The 22995-nt window shown below is 46.8% G+C and overlaps 1 protein-coding gene across 2 annotated transcripts in view; it reads right to left on the reverse strand.

Annotated features, from left to right (window-relative positions):
• LOC129701058 (pre-B-cell leukemia transcription factor 1-like) overlaps window positions 1-22995 on the reverse strand; it is a 258569-nt gene that overhangs the window by 31397 nt on the left and 204177 nt on the right. Inside the window, exons 3-6 of one of the 2 annotated variants that reach the window (XM_055642006.1) lie at window positions 18658-18908; window positions 10730-10920; window positions 7686-7821; window positions 6541-6589 (exon numbers count right to left, since the gene is read on the reverse strand). In XM_055642006.1, coding sequence (XP_055497981.1) covers window positions 6541-6589; window positions 7686-7821; window positions 10730-10920; window positions 18658-18908 — 627 coding nt within the window. Of the gene's footprint in view, window positions 1-6429; window positions 6590-7685; window positions 7822-10729; window positions 10921-18657; window positions 18909-22995 lie in introns of both variants that reach the window. The other variant, XM_055642005.1, reaches the window with a different exon arrangement.

Consider the following 22995-nt stretch of genomic DNA (forward strand, 5'->3'; position numbering starts at 1 on the left):
TTGCACATGCATACACTGACATAAAGAGACACTATCCCACACAAACACACCCACACGCTGATACCCAGTTGCAGTTAGCTCTCCACACACTCACAAAGATGTCGCAGGCAAACCCAGTCAATGACACATAACCACGAAGATTTCTAGTTTAAATCATATTTTCCTTCTTCCCCTTCCGCTAACTCTGTGACGTTGAATCAGGAGAACCAAAAATACCTTTCTAATGATGGCTGATGCAGCCGGGCCAGGCAGGATGGGGGGGGGGGGGCAAGACCACCATCAGTGATGGGCAGAGGGAACAGCAAACGGCAGCATCAACACTGCACCTTGGAAGCCGTGGAACCTCTGCCCTGGATGGGTGACAGTACCCGGCTGGGTCCTTGTTCTCAGTGAACGCTCTCTCCAAGCAGCTTAAGGGTGAACACACAAATTGTGTAACACACAATGAATAACAAAGAATAATTGATCTTTGGATAGGGTAACCTTCTTGCACTGGAGCACGCAGGTGGGTGGCAGCCAGTGGGGGCGCAGCCTTGCATGCCTGCCGCTCTGACGTAATTCCACGCATTCTCCGACGCTCGCATGGAAAACCAAAGGCAGCTTGCCGTTGCAGGATGGCACTGGAGGAGTTTGTTGAGGCACGGTTGCAGCTGCATTGCTGCTGGGGCACGCTGGAGCACACTGACAGCAATGTGTGCAGACAGAGAGTAATTGTATCACCCTGTTCACAATGCAATGAACAACACATGCACACATTCGCACACTCACTCACACACGTGCACGCATGCACACAAAGTAAGAGTATAATAGCATATAAATTCCATAAAGACCGAGAACATTGGCAGGAAGACCAGCCAGGCCCCTGCCCCTCGACCATCATTGCAACAACCATTGTGCTCACTCTTAATTTGCCTTCAAGAACAGCTCCAGAGACCCAGTGGATGCACAGGATGTTAAACTGAGGCCCGATTTGTATGTGCCTTGTTGAGCTCTGCCCTGTTTTCACTGAGGTTTTCAGCTGGGAAAATAAGCCAACAATGAAGTATAGTGTAAACCTTGCTGCCTCCCCCCCCCCCCACCCGCCCCCCTGCACAGCTATGGTACCAGCGCTGCTTTGACAGTCAAAGGTTAGGTAGAGAAGAGTGAGACAAAGCCCACAGACCAAGCTCCTGTCCAACCTGATGTATGCACACACAGGGATGGCACTGGGATCTGTTCCAATCCAGCAGGTCATCGCAGGTCAAAGGGGAGTAACCTTGTCCACCCAACTGGACAAACAGTGGTGGAGTGGCCTGAAGAAGGGTCCCGACCCGAAACGTCACCCATCCTTTTTCTCCAGAGATGCTGCTTGACCTGCTGAGTTACTCCAGCACACAAAAGTGTCTATCTTCAGTATATACCAGCATCTGCAGTTCCTTTCGACCCAGAGGTGGAATGGGGTTTGCCGGACAAATGCCCTTTAACTCCAATCTTTAGGGCAACGTTTATCATCCTGAGCCCTTTTTGATTCCATGTTACATTTGATCACAAATGTTCTGGGATTTGGTTGAAGATAATAAGTCGATGCATGCAGGTTGCTGCAGGGAGAGTGAGGGCAAAAACGGCTGTGAAACCACTGGAAGTTGTGGCAGTCTGTAAACTGATGAGATAGCATGGATCCAACAGGCTGAATGGGCTCTGTAATAATAAGCAAGTAAGATAAGTGTTGGAGGCAGCTGTTGGGAAAGATGGTGAGGCACCCTCAAACCAATTCTGACTGGCGAGTTAGAAGAATCTTCTTGGACCAGGGGCAAACGTCCATGTCCTAAGGTTCTGTTGGGAGATTACTTGAGAAAAGGAACAAGTATGCTCACTGGAGGCAGGGATGGTCACAGCTGTGGGTTGTGCGCTCCACCTGGGGTTGGAGACCATGAAAGGTTTTACCGTTGTTCCCTACCGCTGAACGTCATTGCATATCTGGCCAGCAGTGTAAGTAGTGATTGTTGCTACGGCTTCAACAGGCAGTAAATGGTGCTGGGCTGCTGTCGGAGTATGGTGTTCGGCCTTTGCCCTCTCGATCCATTGATGTTCACAGAGAAACTATAGGCTTTGCAAAACGCCGTTGTTCAGTCTACTAGGACAGTCCTGCGTTTCCAATTGCTCCATGTTTTAATCCCCTGATCCAACAAAGTCGAAGAAAGGGTTGAGCAGCACCTCATCTTCCGAATGGGCATGTTGCAGCCTTCGGGACTTAATATTGAATTCAACAATCGCAGGCAGCTTGACTTTCCTGCCTGCATCAGTTCTCATAGGGTCATAAGTGATAAGAGCAGAATTATTTCATTTGGCCCATCGTCTACATGGTCATTCAATTGTGGCTGATCCATCTCTCCCTCCGAACCCCAATCTTAAGTTTTGCCTTGAGCTTATCCATCTGTAATATTAACTCCACGGACATCTGCCTGTTCCGTTGGGCATCGTCAGCATTCACTTTCTGGTTCCGGCGAAACTGCTTATCGCAGCTTTAACAGTTTTATTTCACCTTAGTGGCAAAGTCAAAGACAAGAGGGAAACGTTTCAAAGCAAGAGGAAGGAGGTTTCGAGGGGATCTGAGGAAGTTGGAGATTGGAATGGGAAGGCTGAAGATGCGTTGGAGGCAGATACTCTCATGGTATTTAAGAAGCATTGAGACAAATACTTTGTGTAGAAGCACCAAGACAGAGCAGGCAACCAACCTCAAGTAGGTAAATGGGATGCACGGAGATGGTTACTACAGGCAACACTGATATGGTGGGCCGCAAGACCTGTTCCTGTGGTGTATGACTCAATGAATCTGTAACAGAATGTGCCCCTTGGTTGATTTGCTCTGATTTTGCTCATTTGTTCCTTCAAATGGGCAGTTACATAAATATTCCAGATTCAGGGATAGTTTCTCCCCAGGTGTTATCAGACAACTGAACCATTCTATCAATAACTAGAGAGCGGTACTGGGCTACCATCTACCTCATTGGAGACCCTCGGACTATCTTTAATCGGACTTTACTGAACTTTATCTTGCACTGAACATTATTCCCTTCATCCTGTATCTGTACGCTGTGGACGGCTCAATTGTAAACATGTATAATCTTTCCACTGACTGGATGGCACACAACAAAGAGAAACTTTTCACTGTACCTCTGTACACGTGACAATAAACTAAACTAAACTAAACTATTGGGATCATCTGGTCAATCTTGCCCTCTCCCTTTCAGAGATATTCCATTCATTCTATCCATTCTTCCACTATCTCTGCAACTTAAAACTAACTTGTTTTCTGTCATTCCCAGCTCAGAAGAAGGGTGCCTGACATGAAAAGCTAACTGTTCCCGGGCCATTGAGTGGTTGCCAGTACCTTCCATTTCACAACTAAAGGCTTATATCTATTTCCAGATATCCACTTGTGAGATAGCATTCATTTATTGTAGACATCAAAATTTATGCAGGTGGGAGGCCATTCAGCCCAGCCTATCTGTGCTGGCAGAAAATGACTGATGCAGCCTAATAAGATAGGCTTTCCACTGCTGGGACCACTTCAGTTCATATCTAAGTACCTTTTAAATATGAGGATTTCTGCCTCCAACACCAATACAGATGAGATCCAGGTCAGTTAGAGCCATAGAGTCATACAGTATGGAGACAGACCATTTGGCCCACCTTGCCCACGCCGACTATCATGCCACATCTACACTAGTCCCCCTGCCTGGTTTTGGTCCATATCCCTCTAAACCTGTCCTATCCATGTACCTGTCTAAATGTTCCTCTACCGACCTCCTCAGCTTGTTCCATACACCCACCAACCTTTGTGTGAAAAAGTTTAGTTTAGTTAGTTTATTGTCACATGTACCCTGGTACAGTGAAAAGATTTCCGTGCCTGGTATCATGTATCTGTACACTGTGGATGGCTCGACTGTAATCATGTATTGGCTTTCCGCTGATTGGTTAGCACGCAACAAAAGCTTTTCACCATACCTCGGTACACATGACAATAAACAAAACTCAACTCAACTCAACTCCCCTCAAATCCTTCCTTCATTTGGTTTAAACCTATGCCCCGAGTCACTGATATCCTTCCCAAGGTAAACAGGTCATGGAGTCAGAGTCTTGCAGAACAGAAACTGGCCCTTCACCCCACTGTGTCCCTACTGAGCACTGTACCCATCTGCACAAGTCCTATTTTACCGCGTCTAATTGGATGGGGAGCAACAAATGTTCAGAGAGAAGGATAGCTCAAGCATCTCACAGGCCAGGCGAGAGGTTATGTTGCAGGATTGGTGCTCCAGAGACTGAGACAAAAGATCTGGAGGCATGAGTTCAAGGCAGCTGAGAAATTTAAATTCAATTAATTATTCCAGTCTCTGAACTGCCCACAGTAATAACGTAGCAAGTCACTCAACGCAAGGGCAATTAATACAATTAATAAAATAAACCTTTACTACTTGTCTTGGTTGATCAGATGCTCATTGTTGTGTCCTTGGATCAGTATCAGATAATTGTACAAAAAGGGGAAATATCATTTGGTGTGACACCCACAGGCAGCAAAACCATGTATGGGGTTCATGTTCGGACCAGACGATACAGAATAAACGGAGGGAGAACTGGAAGGAAACCGACTGAAGCCAGATTGAATGGGGATGGGATGAATGGTGCTGGGCCCTCCCTCAGGGGGTAGTAATGTAAACATAGAACAGTACAGGGAGAGGAACAGGCTCTTCGGCCCATAATGTCTGTGGCCAAGACCAATAAGCGGCCTGTACAGAATGCGTATCTCTCCATTCACTGCATAATAACAGTAATAATGAGAGCAAAGCTGCTGCTTCTCCTCTTTAATTCTGGACCATTGCCTGGTGTCCTGCCGTGCTGAGGACAACTGCTTTAGCGGAGATGACTGAAGTTCGAGGTGAAGGAAGAAAGTTGAATTCCATTTCCTATCAGAGTAATCCATTATTTGTAAGGTAATGCTGGGCTTAAAATGGTTATTCTTGACATCCTTCAAGTCAGAACTGTTTTCCTTAAATCCTCAGGACGTGTGCGGTATTCCAAGAGACGTTTCGAAGGGTTCGACCCCAGCAGGTCCTTCATTATCAGGATAAGGCAGGGAGAGTCCATCTGCATATAACTCTCACAACCATAAGCAGAAACATCTCAAGGCGACCCATGTGGCCCGAATCGTGCCAGGAAGCTCAGCAAATGTGGAGCAACCTTTAATAAGTAGAACACTAGATCATCTGGCACCCGTGCCATGCTAACCAGTGACTGAAAAGGCAGTAGCTGTGGACAACAAATTCATTGCCATCTGCTCAGAATCCCATCCTAATATCATCAAGGTTTATTAGTCCATCATAAGGAACCATTTGGTTTAATTGATAATGCCCGCCAAATCACAACTGTGCCCAAACTGAAAGGTCACTTAACATTGCAGTGGCTTTTATTAATCTCTGTGGCCAATTGATCCGAATTGTTGAGGACTCAGGACATGCGTTGGAATTTCATCTTCCGATATGAAGGTGCAATGTTTTGTTTTTTAGTTTTTTAGTTTAGAGATACAGCGCGGGAACAGGCCCTTCGGCCCACTGAGTCCGCGCCGACAAGCGATCCCTGCACACCAGCACTACCCCAGGCACTAGGGACAATTTACAATCTTACCAAAGCCAATTAACCTACAAACCTGTATGTCTTTGGAGTGTGGGAGCAGCAGAGATGCTGTAAGGCAGCAACTCTACTGCACCATAAATTGCCCTCTAACATTTGGAGAGTATCATTCAGATCCAGAGCAGAAACTGCTGGAAATACTCAGGCAGTAGCTATGCAGAGAAACAAAGTTAGCATTTGAACTCTGCTTCTCTCTCCACGGTTGCTGCATTGCCTCCTGAGCATTTCCGCGTCTGCAGTTCTTATCTCAGATATCAAGCATTTGCAATTTTGTGGGGACCTCAAGGAACTCCAAGGAATGGAATCTGGTCTAGGACACAAAGTGCTGGAGTAGATCAACGGGTCACGCAGCATCTACGAAGTACATGAATAGACATCATTTTGTGTAGAGATCCTTCTTAAGACACGTGACATCTGAAGAAGGGTCTGATAAGGATCCTGACCCGAAACATCGCCTATCCGTGTCCTCTAAAGAAGCTGCCTGACCTTATGTGTTACTCCAGCATTTTGTGTTCATTTGCAAATTTGGGATTTTTGATTTCTGAAATAGATATCCCTCTGAACCATGAATGTTCGTGCATGTTCTACATGGTGATAAGGTTATGCTTGTGATTTCTGATGTGCTTCAGGAAGTCCCTGCAATGAGAATTGACCTTTCAGCTTCTTCATTTCATAAAGTGGGGTGGAGGTGTCCTTTAGGAGTTGCTCGAATTAGAGTCCTGATTAGTGTCTGGCTGTGCAAGGTGGCCCATAAACACTCACCAGTGGAGTTGGGAGTGGACGGGGAGTTGGCTTGACTTCCTTGAGACGCCGCGTTTGTCACAGTTACCGCTGTTTTGGCGGCGTATAGATTTGCCTCCTCCTGGAACTTGCCTATGTTTTTCTTGTACCGGATTCGCTTGTTACCAAACCAGTTTGATACCTGCCAGAGGGTGACAAAGAAACACAAAGGTAAAGCTGACCGTCTGGCAATGTTGGACCACGCACATGCTGGATTTGGAACGTGCAAGCCACAAAGACTTAAATTGCAATACATGCTGCAAGGATTTGTACCGCGCGCAGTGAGGGCAGCTTGCAAGAGCTTTCAGCCAGAGTGGCAAACATCCTGTGTAGGAAGGGACTGCAGGTGCTGGTTTAAATCAAAGATAGACAAAAAATGCTGGAGTAATTCAGAAGGTCAGGCTGTATCTCAGGAGAAAAGGAATAGGTGACGTTTTGGGTCGAGACCTTTCTTTAGACTGAGTCAGGGGAGAGGAAAACTGGAGGTATGAAAAAGTGCAGAACAGACCAGAGCCGGCACCAATGGCCAGGGAGCCCACAATGGTCCATTGTTGGCTGTGGGGGAGGTGATAATGAAGGGATACGAACAGTGAAACTCGCACAACGGCTACGGTGGGGTGGGGCGGGGGGGGGGGAGAGGGGGAGAGAGAGGGAATGCAAGGTTGTAAGCCTCCCATGCAAAATATGAGGTGCTGTTGTTCCGATTTGCGTATGGCCTCACTCTGACAATGGAGGAGGCTCAGAACAGAAAGGTCATTTAATTCCCCTTCCCATTCCCATACTGACCTTTAATGTGGCTTCACAAAAGACGACTTCAATCCTGTCTCCCACCTTCTGCTTTCATCTCTGGCCTTTGTTCCAATTATCTGCCTATCTAAACCTCCCCTAGCCTGTGTTCACCTATTACCCATTATGCTTTTTCCTGCCTCTCCTCTCTCCCAGCTTTCTTCTCCCCCCCCCCCCCAGTGTCTTAAGAAAGGTTTCGACCCAAAATGTCACCTATCCTTGTTTTCCAGGGATGCTGCTTGACCCGCTGAGTTACTCCAGTGCTTTATGTCTTTTTGTGTATTAACCAGCATCTGCAGTTCCTTGTTTCTACATCAGAGCAATGCCCGGTGTGTCAGGGTTCATATGGTCGCCAATGTTAAGACGGGCTGTGACATTCTAAGAGTTCAGTGTAAGCATAATATGACCAGAGGAATCCCACCGTCCACCTTTAACCGCAAAGCCACCCTCACCTGTGCTACCGTGATGCTACATTTCTTCGCCAGCTCTTCCTTGGCTTCTTCGCTGGGGTAGGGGTTGTTGAGGTGGGAGTAGAAATACTCATTGAGGATCTCCGTCGCTTGCTTGCTGAAGTTACGCCTTTTTCTCCTGAAAGTAAAAAGATTTCAAAAAAGAAAAGAGAAGGAAACCCGTTCACCTCCATGTCCGTTTAATTGTAGCAAGAAGTAAGGCTGGCCAAGGTTAGATGTTGGCTTTTCTCCTTGGTGTCCTGAACTATAGAACTCTGGTGCTGAGAGTGAGAAATGTTTCAATCTATCAATCCACAACCTTGTAAGTACAGGTCCACCACCAATCATTTGGCACCCTTGGTTCCAGAACCTTGCCATGTTATCCATTTTGCCAGACCAACAGCGGTCACCTCCTTCAGGACCAAGATACTGGCCCACAAAACCCGCCACGGAAGTCGGTTACGGGCACGGATATGCTGGCACCGGCCGGGCCAGAGGTCCAGAGACCCAACCACAGGGGGCAAATTTTAACCGCCAATCGGCCGCAGAAGTCAGTGATTGGAACCGATCTGTAGGCTCTGGCCGGCCCGGAGTTCCAGAGCATTGGACACAGGTGGAAAATTCACCCTGCTGATTGGCGTCCTACCTGGCCGAGGTGTCACATTTTCAGAGGGACTTCCAGGTGGGATTTCAAGTGGGCTATCATGATTTTAACTGAAGGCACCAGACCATCAGTTGCCAGAAATTGGGTGGTGGACCCGTTACACAACAATAAACAAACAGCATGTGCGGCTGGTAACTTACTTCATACCTGGATCATTGTCATCACAACACCATTCCCTATATATACAGTCACATATATGACCACAACAAAACGGGAACAATAATTCAACTCAACTGGTTAAAAAAAAAGATTCGTTTTACTGGACATTTGCCAACTTTGCCATTGAAAAAATTGTTTTTCTTTGATACTTCTGTTTCAAAGAAAAACAATTTGCCGGTACCCGTCATAGGTCATTGCAGGCCGCCAAAAATTTTCAACATGTTGAAAATCCAGCGGCAAGCAGAACAAGGTACAACTCTTTGGGCGACTACTCACGACCAAACAGGCTTCACCCCGTGACATGTTGCCAGGGTGTCGCCTGTATGGTCGTGAGTAGTTTCCTCAGTCACCCAAAGAGTTGTAGCATCTTTCTGGTCGCAGCTGAATTTTCAACACGTTGAAAATTTTCGCCGACCTGCAACGACCAATGACGGGTACAGGCAGTCGCCGAAAACAGTCGCGTAAGTGGGACAGGCCCTTCGATATGGTTGTGCCTAATCTATAGCAGGATTATCACTGAAGAGTCTGCAAAAATGAATTTCACTGTAAGAAGGTACATGTAACAATTAAGTACCATTGAACAATTGAGGAGTTGATTCTGGAGAGAGTTGATGAAAATGTAGCAATAGATGTAAATTACTGGTTGATGGATGGTTGGCATGGACTCAGTGGGCTCCAGGGCCTATTTCTGTGTTGGATCTCTCCATAAACTGATCCTAGCTGATCAATTATAACCATTGACTAACCCGAGATAGAATGCAGAAAGTCTTGGCCATGCATCATATGAACGTGGCCTCAAGGACCCAAGGTATTGGAGGTGAATCATAAACAAGAGGCTCACAGAGGCCAATGTTGTATTAGGGGAGTGATCTCAGGCTGGAGTTACACATTCAGCATTGCTCCCAGGGTTCAGTACTGACGCTGCTGCTCTTTACCCCAGTGTTCAGTACAAAAAGCAGCCAGTTATAACTGGCTTTCCTGTACGGTATGATATCACAATATAAATTAATTGTTCATGCATCAAATGACAGAATACATGATGTAATCCAACCCTTAGACTTGAGATACGGTGTGAAAATAGATCTTTCAGCAGACCGAGTCCGCGCCGACCAGCGATCACCCCGCACACTAGCACTATCCCACCAACTAGGGACAATTTACAATTTTAACAAATGCAATTAACTTACAAACAGTACATGTGTGGGAGAAAACAGGAGAAAAACCAAATAAGACCCACGCAGTAACATGGAGAATGTACAAACACTATACAGACAGCTCCCATAGTCAGGATTGAAGCCGGTCTCTGGCTCTGTAAAGGGCCTGTCCCACTTGACCGTCATTAACGCTAGAGGCCGATCATCATGCGTCCGCACAGCCGTCTGGACGCATTACGTCATTTGAAGATAGACACAAAATGCTGGAGTAACTCAGCGGGACCGACAGCATCTCTGGAGAGAAGGAATGGAGGATGTTTCAGGTTGAGACTTATTCAGTCTGAAGAAGGGTCTCGACCCTCCATTCCTTCTCTCCAGAGATGCTGCCGGTCCCGCTAAGTAGCTCAACCAGTTTGGGTCTATCTCCAATTGTCTTGGCCCCACTCTGGGGGTAGGAGTGGGGGCAGATCCAGATCCACAATGGCCGTGAGCCCCAGGCCGAGCTCGGCGATCGTTTGCCTGCTTCTGCTGCTGTTGGAGGTGAGACGTTGCGCCGCGCCAGGGTCTTGGGCCTGTCCCACTTTGGCCGTCAGTTACGCCACTCCATGCGCCCGTCCCGCGCTACCCACGCGCTACTCACACGCCAGCAGGTCGTGTAAATGGCGCGCGATTCTCGGCCAAGTGGGACAGGCCCTTAAGTCAGCAACTGTACCGCTGCGTGACTGTACCGCCCCTCTTTCATCCCAACACCTCACTGCCTTTGGCCGTGTATGAGCCTTGCCTTCCTCCACCTGTCCATAATCCCCAGGCCATTTATTTTATCCTGGACAGATTTACTCCAACTCTGTGGTGTGGGAAGATACCTCCTGATTCAAGACTCCCACCCTCTTCCATACCTCCCTGCTCCTCTCCCCCACCACTTCTTTGAACACTCCATTCTTGTTCCAATTTGGTAGTTAAGTCAAGGACTGTGACTATAGAGCTGTATAGTTATTACAGTGAAGAGAGTTGCCCTTCTCTCCTGTTCTTCCTTAAAGTACATTAGGATGACATGAATCAAATCCACCTACCGTGCATCCAGGAACCGCGAGCGTAGGATCATCACTGCCTCGCACGTGCTCTGCTTCAGCTGCATCTGGATGGAGTTGAACTTGCGGTGAATGATGTTGACCATCCTCTCAATCTCCTTCGGGGAGATGGGCCGCGTCCGGCTCTGCTCCCGCAGCAGGTTCATGACATGCGTGGTGAACTCATTGCAGGCCTGCAACAGACAGCACGGGGAGGCCGTAAGAGAGATCACAAAGGCACGGAGCGACCCGTCTCCGTGAAAGAAGCTGCTGCCTGGAGCTTGGCACGTTGGCTCAGTGGTAGAGTTGCTGCCTCACAGCGCCAGAGACCCAGGTTCAATCCTGACTAAGGATGCTGACTGTATTGAGTTTGTACGTGCTCCCTCTGGCCCCGTATGTTTTCTCTAGGTGCTCCGGTTTCCTCACACACTTCAAAGATGTGCAGGTTTGTAGGTTAATTGGCTTTGGTAAAAATTGTAAATTGTCCCTCGTGTGTTAGCGTACGGAATGATCATTGGTCGGCGTGGACACAGTGGGCCAAAGGGCCTGTTTCCGCGCTGTATCTCTAAAGTCTGTAAAGTCGAAAGGAAACTGGACCAACTGGGGAAAACATGTGCAGTCACAGGAATAATGAGCAAGCTCCACATAGACAGCACCAGAGGTCAGGATCAAACCTGTGTCACTAGAGTGGTGAAGCAGCGGCAGCAGCACCGGTGCCACATCATGTCCCAATATGGAGAAACTCCCATTAACCAATTCCTCGTGTTTTCCATCACTGAAGCAAACTTATTCCAAGATTTCACTTTCCCTTGGCATCCAATGGTTTTTACTTTCCTAATGATGCCGCGTGTGGTTCAAATGCCGTGCTAAAATATACAGATACATATCAAACATGCTGCCTCACTGACCTTCCTTTGCAACACCATCACTATACTCATTCATGGTGGTCAAATACAAATATCCCTAAACAAATATAATAGAAACGCTGGGAATACTTAGCAGGTTAGTCTGTGCAAAGGGAAACAAAGTTAATGGTTCAGGTCATTCATCAAACTCAAAGTACAACCACATCAGGTATCAGAGGTTATGGGGAGATGGTAGGAGAATGGGGTTAGGTGGGAGAAATAGATCAGCCATGATTTTATGGCAGAGTAGACTTGATGGGCTGAATGGCCTAATTCTACTCCGATCACTTATCATCTTATGATCAACTGTTCCCGATTAACCTGCATCTCTCTAAATGCTTATTTATGGCATCCCGCAATATTTGTTCAGCAAGTTACCCACTGCTGATGTGACCTGGTCCCTCCCATTTTCTCTCTTTCTTAATCGTAAAGTGCTGGAGTTATGCCCGTGTCCCACTTAGGAAACCTGAACGGAAACCTCTGGAGATTTTGTGCCCCACCCAGGGTTTCCGTGCAGTTCCCGGAGGTTTCAGGTGGTTGCCGGAGGTTGCAGGTAGTGGAAGCAGATAGGGAGACTGACAAAAACCTCCTGGAACCGCACGGAAACCTTGGGTGGGGCACAAAGTGACAAAAACCTCCTGGAACCGCACGGAAACGTTGGGCGGGGCACAAAGTCTCCAGAGGTTTCCGTTCAGGTTTCCCAAGTGGGACAGGGGCATACTCAGCAGGTAAGGCAGCATTTGTTGAGGGAATGGATAGGGGGTATTTCAGGTTGGGACCCTTCTCCAGAGATCATGGGTGGTTTAGTTATCGTGGTTGGTGTTGAGTTTTGTGGAGGGGTTTGGTATTGTGGAAGAGTCCCGACTTGCAAGGCCCCCAGACATTCCCCCCACAGATGCTGCCTGGCCTGCTTACTTCAGCACTTTGCATTTTGCTCAAGATCCCAGCACCTGCAGTTCCTTGTATTCCTCTCTTCATCAATTAGCGGTGCGTCCCAGTCCTACGGAACTGCGGGATAGAATGCTACAGGCATGTATTGCTATTTTCCTTGCACCGTTGCAAAATGATAGGCTGTGCTATTCTATCTCCTGCTTCTCTTTGGAGCTTAGGAATCATTTTGTTACGGTCCACTAATTTATTAATTTTTTCACAGCGCTAGATGCCCTTAATATTTTAAATAAACACTGAAAATGCTGGAAACACTCAGTAGGTCAGGCAGCATCTGTGCAAAGAGAAACAACGTTATTTTTTCAGTCACCGATGCTTCGAGTGAATGCAGTTGAAGGAGATGGTGAAGGTTGTTGGAACCAGCAGGACATAGGTGAGCTGGAAGGTTGGGCACAGCGGGGTAAAAATTTTTTGGGCAGATGGAATTTAATTAGGACAAGTGTGACGTAATGCACTTTGGAAGGTCAAATTTTGGTATGACATTTAGAGTAGATTGTCCAGGGCCTTGATAGGCTGTACAGAGACCTTTGGGTGAAAGTACAACACTTCCTGAAAGTGGCTACCCAGGTGGCAAAGGTTGTGAAAAAGGCATTTGATATGCTTGCCTTCATACGCTGAGGCATTGAGTATAAGGCATCATGTTGCAGCTGTACAAAACAATAGTTAGGCCGCAATTGAGAACAATGTGTAGAGTTAAGGGTCTGTCCCACGAGCATGCGACTGCATGCGGCGAGCGCGACCTAACGTGGTCGCTTGAGCCGTAAGGCCTCGCGGTGCCAGTCCCACTTCGATCGCCGGAGCCGTATGTTGTGCGGAGCTGGTCACAACATCTCGCGGGGGTCCGAAAAACTGACACGGTCGGCCTGCAGCCGCATTGAGGCCGTACGCAGCGCCTCGACGGGCGTAAGCAGCGTCTTGATGCCGTACGCAGCGAATTGACGCTGTGTGCAGCATCTTGACGGCGTACGCCGACCGCGTGGCGTTGCGCGATGATGTCACCGCCTGGCGTTCCGTTGCATGATGACATCACCGCCCGACACCGTGCGATATCCCAATTCAGACGGCCCGCCTCCTGCCCAGCTGATTGGTGAGTATGATGTCAGGACCAGCCCCGCACAACTCGAGACGGCTCCGCGGTTGGAAGTGGGACCGGCCCCGCCCTCTCCTTAGCTGTTCACCAAAACAGATTCCCCTCATAGCGCAGCTCCTTGCAGGGCCCACAGGTATTGCCGGTCCCGGTTAGCGCCTTTCCCCCTCACTCGGCTCCTTCGCTGGAGTCGAAACGGGGGCCGCTGCCTCTCTACGAGGCCGTACGCCTCAAGCCACCATGTTTGGTCGCACTAGACGCATGCAATCGCATGCTGGTGGGACAGGCCCTTCATGGTTGCTCACTACAGGAAGCAATAGGAAAAGTGCAGAAGAGATTCACCAGGATGTTGCCTGGAATGGAGGGCTGTAGTTACACACAGTGATTGGATAGGCTGTATTTCATTCTCATTGGAATGTCAGAGCCTGGCGGATGACATTATAGAGGTTTATAAAATGATGGGGGGGGGGGGGGGGGGGGGGCGGTTGGGGGTGGAGAGAGGCGATAGTCAGAAGCTTTTTGGTCGCTAGAGAAAGGGAATCTAGAACTGGAGGTGAGAAGAGAAAGTAGAAACTGTGAAAGTGACAGAGGGCATCGAAAGTCAACGGTGGAAATTGTGAAGAGGATGAAGTAGACGGGAAAAGTTGGAGTCAAGAAAGGAAGAGATAGGTTTGGTGGAACAAGAACATTGGCCCCAGATCTTTCTCCTCATTAATTACATGGAACAGTCTTTGTTCCATGCTTTCTCCAACACCAATCACCAACTCCTTCTCTGCTACATTGCCCACTATCTTGATGATGCGCCAGTACCCATTTGGAACATGTCAATTTCATGAACGGTGCCACTAACTTCCACCAGCTCTGAAAGCATCTCTTCCCTGTTGAGTCTTAACCCAAACATTTGAAGAGGTTACATTCCTTTCTACTGCCCTTTGTTTCCAACCTCTTCCCCACCTGAGGCCCACCATTCTGTGGAGGTTTGGAAAAACAACCCAGCTCTTGCACTTGGAGACACGAGGAACTGCAGATGCTGGAATATTGTGCAAGACACTAAGTGCTGGAGTAACTCAGTAGGTCAAGTGGGAATGCATAGGCAATGTGTCGGGTAGAGACCTTTCTTTAGACTGTTAGTCTTGAGTCTAAAGAGAGATCCCAAACTGAAATGTCGCCCACCCATTCACCTCCACAGAATCAGAAATAAACATTGGAAATACTCGGCATGTCAGGGAAATCCCTCTCCATTTCATGTCGCATTTGTTTTTCTTAAATTGCCTCTCATTTATCTGGGAACATGTATCTTTCATAGGTTATAGGTGCAGAATTAGGTCATTTGGCCCTTCAGGTCTACTCTTGTCATTCAATCATGACTGATCTATCTTTCCCTCTCAATCCCATTCTCCCACTTTCTCCCCATAAACCCTGACACCTGTACTAATCAAGAATGCTCCAAATGTCCAACTGCGAAGCAGACTTGATGGGCCAAATGGCCCAATTCTGTTCCGATGTCCTATGAATTATTTGGGTGTGATAGTATTACAGGCCGTTGGTTAATGCTCCGCAGGTCACTGTACATTATTAATGGACCCTCATCCCTCTTTTATTCCCCCTCAATCTACTTTGCAACACACACGCACCCGGTTTTCTGCCTGATATTCCTCCTCCAATTAACACCATTGATAACAGTTTAACTACTCGCCCACCCCAAATTTTTCTGTGGGTATGTACAATGCAGCAAATGTTCAAGGACATGACAAGCTCAGTTCTCTCAGACGCTGCACCGGACACAAAGCACTTTGAGGTGTTTCTGTGAGACATGATGCAGCGCTGCACTGAGACAAGCCTCTGTGCTTTTAATTGCATTCATCACAAGAAAATGTTCGGCAAATCTCCTTTCATCTGCTCACAGCACTTGACACATTGAGGCGAATCTCATTGAATTGCTCCATTTTGTCATCTGCATGTGTCGGCACCAAGACAGAAGCTTCAAACTGAAAAACTCTTATCATTCCTTCCTCGTATGAAATTTTAAATAGGACGCTTAAATTGAATTTTAAATGAACCTTTGTTAGCTTCACAATGAAACAACTTTGTCTTTGAATCTGGATTAGCACAATGTGTAAACACATACACTACGTGCCTTAGGAGCATCTATACATTTAGTTCTCCATGTAAATGTTGGTATGTGTATGCACATATTGTACTCTGCACAGTAGCCTCTCTCCAGAAGACAGCAGACATTGGGACAACCTTTGCCATGTGGGCACTTACAAAACTCTGCAGACTCCATGAGGTCCATCACACCAGGCTCCCTTAACCGTTGTTGACGGTAAAACCTTTCGGGATATTCGGAGCTCATGAAAGATGCAGCATGAATCCAAATGCTTTCATACAAGTCGAATGTTGAGATGGCAGGCAAAGCTCAGGGGGTGCAGCCTCTAGCTTCTGGGTCAGAATGGAATGGGCCCAAGGATCACACTGGACTGTGGAGCAAGAGAGCCAGGCTGAGAATATTGAACCATCCCAGCTGAGCGACTCCAGTGCTCTGGCTCCACTTGTTCTCAGCTGGCCACCTTCGGATGGTCACATTGTTTGCACGTTCAGCTCCGGACTCTGCCCCAGAGCTTTGTCGAGGGAGGAGGTTTAGTCTAGTTTAGGTTAGTTATGTTAAAAGATGTGGCGTGGAAGCAGGCCCTTCGACCCACACCAACCAATGAGCACCTGTACCCTATCCTATACATTAGGGGTAATTTACAAACTTTCATGATAAATATAATAAACTTTTAAAAAGTTCAGCGTGTTATATAAATATATATACATATAAATATATATAAATATATATAAATATAAATATAAATATATATATAGACATATAGATATATATATATATATATATATATATAGATATATATATATATATATATATAGATATATATATATATATATAAAAATATACATATATATACATATAAATATACATATAAATATACACACATAAATAGAATAGAATAACCTTTAATAATCCTTTACAGGAAATTACAGTGCCACAACAGCTTCAAGACAGACATAACACCACACATTTCAACAGATATCTTCAATACATAATAAGTTAAAATTTTTGTGCATTATAAAACCTTATAGCAGCTGGTATACAAGACTTCCTATGTCTCTCCGTTTTGCACATTGGTGCAATCAGTCTCTGACTGAAGATGCTGCACTTGATCACCTTCAGGGCGTGGAGTGGGTGAGTGGGGTTGGTCATTATTGAGCCTAGTTTTTTCAGAGTTCTGGCCTCTGCCACCTGCTTGACCGTTAGTTGCTCTGCCCCAACCACTGAGCCGGCCTTCCTGATCAGCTTATCCAGCTTATCCATAAATATGTATATATTTAATAAATTATATATATATATATATATATATGTAAATATATAGTGTGTTATTTTATACATATATACACGCACACACATATGGCTGATAGACTCAAAATGACAGGCAGCATCTCTGGAGAGAAGGAATGGGTGACATTTCGGGTCGAGTCCTCTATATGGGTGTGGGGGGAGTGGGTGTGTGGTGTGTGTGTGTGTGTGTGTGTGTGTGTGTGTGTGTGTGTGTGTGTGTGTGTGTGTGTGTGTGTGTGTGTGTGTGTGTGTGTGTGTGTGTGTGTGTGTGTAAAATAAATATATATATATATCTATATGTATTACTAAAACTCTCATCTTATTTGTTTGTTTGTATATGTGTGTTCCCAAATCTCCGCTGAAACAATACACGATAGCACTACAATTTTAAGCCCACCTTTCTCACCATTGTCCTGTGATGTGCATTAGCTAAATTTCGTTTATATATATATATATAAAATATACACCAAACTTATTTTTCATGTATTATTTTGTTTACATAGTACTACATTTACATAAGCTGTTGTGCTGCTGCAAGTAAGAATTTCATTGTTCTATTTGGAGCATGTGACAATAAAACACTCTGAACTCTTGGCCACTGTGCTTTTAGCTGCCTGGGCTCCAAGCTCAGGTATTTCCTCCACAAATCTCTTCCTCGCTTCGCCTTCATGTAACTTGGAATCTACTTACACCAAGTCTTTGGCCTCCTCCTTTGCATTTCGTCAGATTTTCTGGTGTCCACTTCAGTCTGAATTTGGCTCAATGAAGATGTGGGCAAAATATCAGTCAGTGAATTCGACACGAACATTAAAGACTCCGAGCCTATGATGGCTGTCTCTTCCCAACCAAAATAAGCCAGCGGTAGAAACATAGCAAGAGATACAGAAGCATGGCAGGAGATGGAAGGAGGATTCCCTGGAACAAGACCCTCCAACTAGGGAAAATGGCTGATCATCTAAAATCAGTACCCCGTTCCTGCCTCTTCCCCATATCCCTTGATTCCTTTAGCCCTAAGAGCCAAATCTAACTCTCTTGAAAACATCCAGTGAATTGGCCTCCACTGCCTTCTGTGGCAGAGAATTTCCTGCATTTAACCTGTCCAATCCTTTAAGAATGTTTATGTTTCTATAAGATCCTCTCTCATCCTTTTAAATTCCAGTGAATACAAGCCCAGTCGACCCATTCTTTCATCATATGTCAGACTTTACAGATACAGCGCAGAAACAGGTCCTTCGTCCCCGCCGACCAGCGATCACCCCATACACTAACAATATCCTATACACTAGGGATAATTTACAATTTTATCGGCCAATTAACCATACAAACCTGTGGGTCTTTGTGGGATGGAAGCGGAGCACCCAGAGATACCTCACAAGGTCACGGGGAGAATGTACAAACTCCGTACAGACAGCACCTGTAGTCAGGACCGAACCTGGACCTCCAGCGCTGTAAGGCAGCAACTCTACCAATGTGCCACCTTGCCTCCGAGATGTCCCAGGTGCAGGGTGGTGTACGTGAAGGGGGTGTGGGGGAGCAACGTCACACTTAGGGCCGAATGGCCTACTCCTGCACCTAATTTCTATGTTTCTATGTTTACCTGTTCGTACTTCTCCAGCTCGGTGTGGTAGATCTGTCGGATCTGCGTCAGCTTGGCCCGGTAGTCCGTGTGCTCCGCTGAGTTGTCGGTGGCCGCGCCCCCGGAGGCAGCAGCGGCGGCGGCTGCGGCGGTGGAGGCGGAGGCGGAGCCTTTCTCCGGCCCAGCCACACCCTCCGCCAGCAGCATGTTGTCCAGTCGCAGCAGCTGCGGGTCTGGAGGCTCCTCTTCCTGCGCTCCCCGGATACTCAACTCTGCAAGAGAACAGCAAGCCTTTAGACTGGGACAACCAAAGCCCTGAGACAACACCCTCTCCCTCCTTCACCCTCCCCACGAAGCTGATGAATGCAAGACTCCCACTGCTGAATGGACACAAAGTGCTGGACTAACTCAGCAGGTCGGGCAGCATCTCTGGTCAACATGGATAGGTGATGTTTTGGGTCGAGACCCTTCTTATTTCGGACACCTTGTGACTCCCACTGCTTCCTGCCCCAGTTGCGTTTTGTTTCGGTTTAGTTTAGAGATACAGCGTAGAAACTGGGCCTTCGGCCCACCAGGTCCGCATCGACCAGTGATCCCGCTGCACTATTACTATCCTACACACTAGGGACAACCGAGCCAATTTTGTACCGAACCTTCAAACATATACGTCTTTGGAGTGCGGAGGAAACCGGAGCACCTGGAGAAAGGCCACACTTTCACGCTGAAAGCAGACAAACTCTGTACAGACAGCATCCATAGTCAGGATCGAACTCGGGTCCCTGGCAGCAACTCTACTGCTGTGCCAGCGTGCTGCCCATGTGCCAATGACTGCCCTGCTCAATGTGACTCAGGGTGGCAGTGGAAAGGCCCCTGATAGTTAACTGGAAGCTTGAGAGGTGGGTCATGTCACAAGAATCCCAATGCCAAGCGCTTGTGTGGAATGGGAAAGGAGAGATACTTCCCTTATACATTTCTGGGCCCCAAAATGGGAGATGTAATTTTAGTTTTTAGAGATAGAACATGGTAACCAACCCTTCGGCCCACCAAGTCCATGCCGACCACATGATCACCCGTACACTAGCTCAATCCTATACACTGTGGAGCATTTACAGTAGCCAATTATCCTAGAAAACTGCATGTCTTTGGAGCGTGGGGGGAAACTGGAAACGCGGTCACAGGGAAGAACGTACAATCTCCCTACAGGCAGCACATAGTCAGGATCAAACCAGGGAAGTAGATGCATTTGGATGCACATCCAGGATGGCCTCCCCTGTCCTGCTAAATGGCTCCATGCTGGGACAGGAATGTGTGAAGGACATTGGATGTGTCCAGCGAGGATGCAGCTGGCAGCTGTCGTGTCGACAATGTAGTTGAGTGCAGGCGACAGTGTGGCCTGGCAGAATTGTGTACCTTGCCTCCAGCATGGCCTTGTTTCAAACATCAAGGTGTTGCAGTGGGAAGCAATCCTCTGCAACCCTTTGTGCTACAGAATGAGCTGAGGATACACGGACGGCCTTCCGCCTTGGAGAAGGAGAGAGCTTGAGATGGAGAGGGTACAGCACAAAGCTAAAGCAGCTTCACATCACCACGTGATAAGTACCTACACTGAGGGCATTCATTACATTGTCTACAGACATCACTGTCTGGAGGATGCTGATTACAAAGATCACTTTCCTCAGATTCAGATACCACTGGCATTGATTCCAGAGGGAGCACTGTGTGCGGAGGTCACTGTGTGCGGAGGTCACTGTGTGCGGAGGTCACTGTGTGCGGAGGTCACTGTGTGCGGAGGTCACTGTGTGCGGAGGTCACTGTGTGCGGAGGTCACTGTCTGGAGAGCATTGATTACAGAGGGAGCACTGTGTACACAGAAGACATTTAATTTAATTTCAGCTTTAGTTTAGTGATACAGCTTGGAAACAGGCCCTTCAGTCTGCACCGATCAAAAATCACCCTGATGGTAGACAAAAAATGCTGGAGAAACTCAGCAGGGGAGGGCCCCTCCCCTTCCCAGTTCTCCCACAAGTCTCCACCTACTTCCTCTCTCGTTCCCCCCGCCCCCCCCCCCCCCCCCAACATCTGTCTGAAGAAGGGTCTCGACCCGAAACTTCGCCTAATCCTTCTCTCCATAACATTTAGTCTACCTTCGATTGTTCCAGCATCTGCAGTTCTGTTTTTAAACAAAGATCACCCTGATACTAGCAGGAAAGAACTGCAGATGCTGGTTTACATCGAAGGTAGACAGTTATCCTAATTTTGCATTCCATGCACTAGGGACAAATCACAGAAGCCAATTAGCCTACAAACCTGCATGACTTTGGAATGTTGAAGGAAACCGGGGCACCTGGAGAAAACCCACGCTGTCATAGGGAGAACATGCAAACACCATGCATACAGCACCCATAATCAGGATAGAACCTGGTTCTCTGGCGCTGTAAGGCAGCAACTCTACCACTGCACCATTATCACAGAGGGTATTGATCACGAGACGTGAAACCTGGAAATAAAGCAGCGGGCTGCAATAATTGCTTACGTAAATGCACGTTGATGTTTGTCACCTATTGCACAAGTTGGGGGTGATTGTAACTCCGTTCAATGCTCTTCCGGCTAATCCCCACAAAGTATTTTGCCAAGGATTCTTTCCTTATTCCAACATGTAATGTTTCCTTCAGCTTCTGAAGTTTCTGAACAGCCCCTGCTATTCCGGTCACAATTGCGCTCACACCTGCAAGAGGAACTTGGGTTCTGCTTGACTCATGGGATGTGGGCATTGCCAATTGGCCAGCAGTCACAGCCCTTCCATGACACCATCCCTCCTCACTCCTCCAGCATTGCAGCCACTATTGCAGGCCACGGCTCAGCTCAAGGCAGTCAGTGCAGCTTTTACAATCTGCCGGATATCAAATTGCTCACCTCGAAGGAAGTACAAATGAAGCCACCGTTGGCTTCCTGCTCATTGGACATAAAATGTAGCATTTGCTCCAAAACCATGCCTGCTCTTATGCCATGTCAATGAAACAGATGGATGACCATTCAAAGAGAATGTTCCATAAAACAAACTGCTGGAGGAACGCAGCAGATCCAGCAGCAAATGGGATGCAAAGACATCGCATTCCCTCCGCAATGCTGCTCGAAAGGCTGAGTTCCTCCAGCAGTTTATTTGATTTTTCTGACAGAGTCCAACATTTGCAGTCTCAAATATCTCCTGAGACCCCCCCTCCCATTGGTAAGGAGCTTTTGCATTTTTCAGCTTGAAATTATGCAATCTGGTACATACTATAGCGAGTCTTTTAACCTACACTTGAATGCAATATTTATACTTTAAATTGGATTAGCTATGAATAAGGTTAGGCTAAATTACATTCCTAATTACATTCCACAGTAGAGCCAGGCTCTGATCAACAGGTGCAGCACATGAATGATCTTAGTATATTCATGTATGGAAATCAGATTCTAATCAAGCACTTGCCCCATGTTGACCAACCTGGGTCTCACTGCCCACCTGGTACTACTCCTGACCCTGACTCCAGTTGCATACCTTCTCTCATAGCTGACCCAGAGTCCAGCCTTGCACCTGGCCCCCTGGTCTACCCTGACCATAGCTGCTTACCTGCTTAGGTTCCCAGCGCTGAATCACTCCCATTGTCCCAGGTTTGACTGCACACCTAGTACGATTCCAGACCTTGACTCTGGATGCACATTTGGCCTTGCTCCTAGCCCCTCTGCACTGACAATATATCTGGCCCACACATAAAGCCTCATATCTGAGCTCCTGGACTTAACCTATTACGTTTAAGTCCACAGGTGCTTATCTAATGTGACAATCTTTTATGGGCCATTTCACGGACCAAATTTTGTATGACAAAATCTGCTACATCCATTGGCTTCCTTGTTAACTAACATGCTAGTTACTTTGTCAAAGAAGGCATCAATTGGTTGAACACAATTTCTCATCCATAAAATTATACTCACTCAGCTGTATGTATTCTATTACCATTTCCTTCATTTTCCTAACAAACTGTCCTGAAGTCATTTTCACCCCCAATATCTTCAGTATTTTGCTGTCTTCCTCTCAGCTGGGACAGTCCAATAACTATATATTTAAGCAATAATATTCTATTTAATGTGATCTTGAGAGTACATAATATTTAATAATAAAAAGATCTTTGTTTTGATTGCACCTCCCAACATGCATACATTATTACATTTTAGCTATAATGTAATAATGTATGCATGTTTTGATTGCACCTCCCAACATGCATACATTATTACATTATAGCTAAAATGTACCGAGGGCACATTGTTTCTTAAATCCAAGTGAAGTTTAAATGGTATCAGAAAAATAAAACCTCCGGAATG

Source organism: Leucoraja erinacea, chromosome 10 (genome assembly GCF_028641065.1).
Source record: "Leucoraja erinacea ecotype New England chromosome 10, Leri_hhj_1, whole genome shotgun sequence".
Taxonomy (NCBI): Eukaryota; Metazoa; Chordata; class Chondrichthyes; order Rajiformes; family Rajidae; genus Leucoraja; species Leucoraja erinaceus.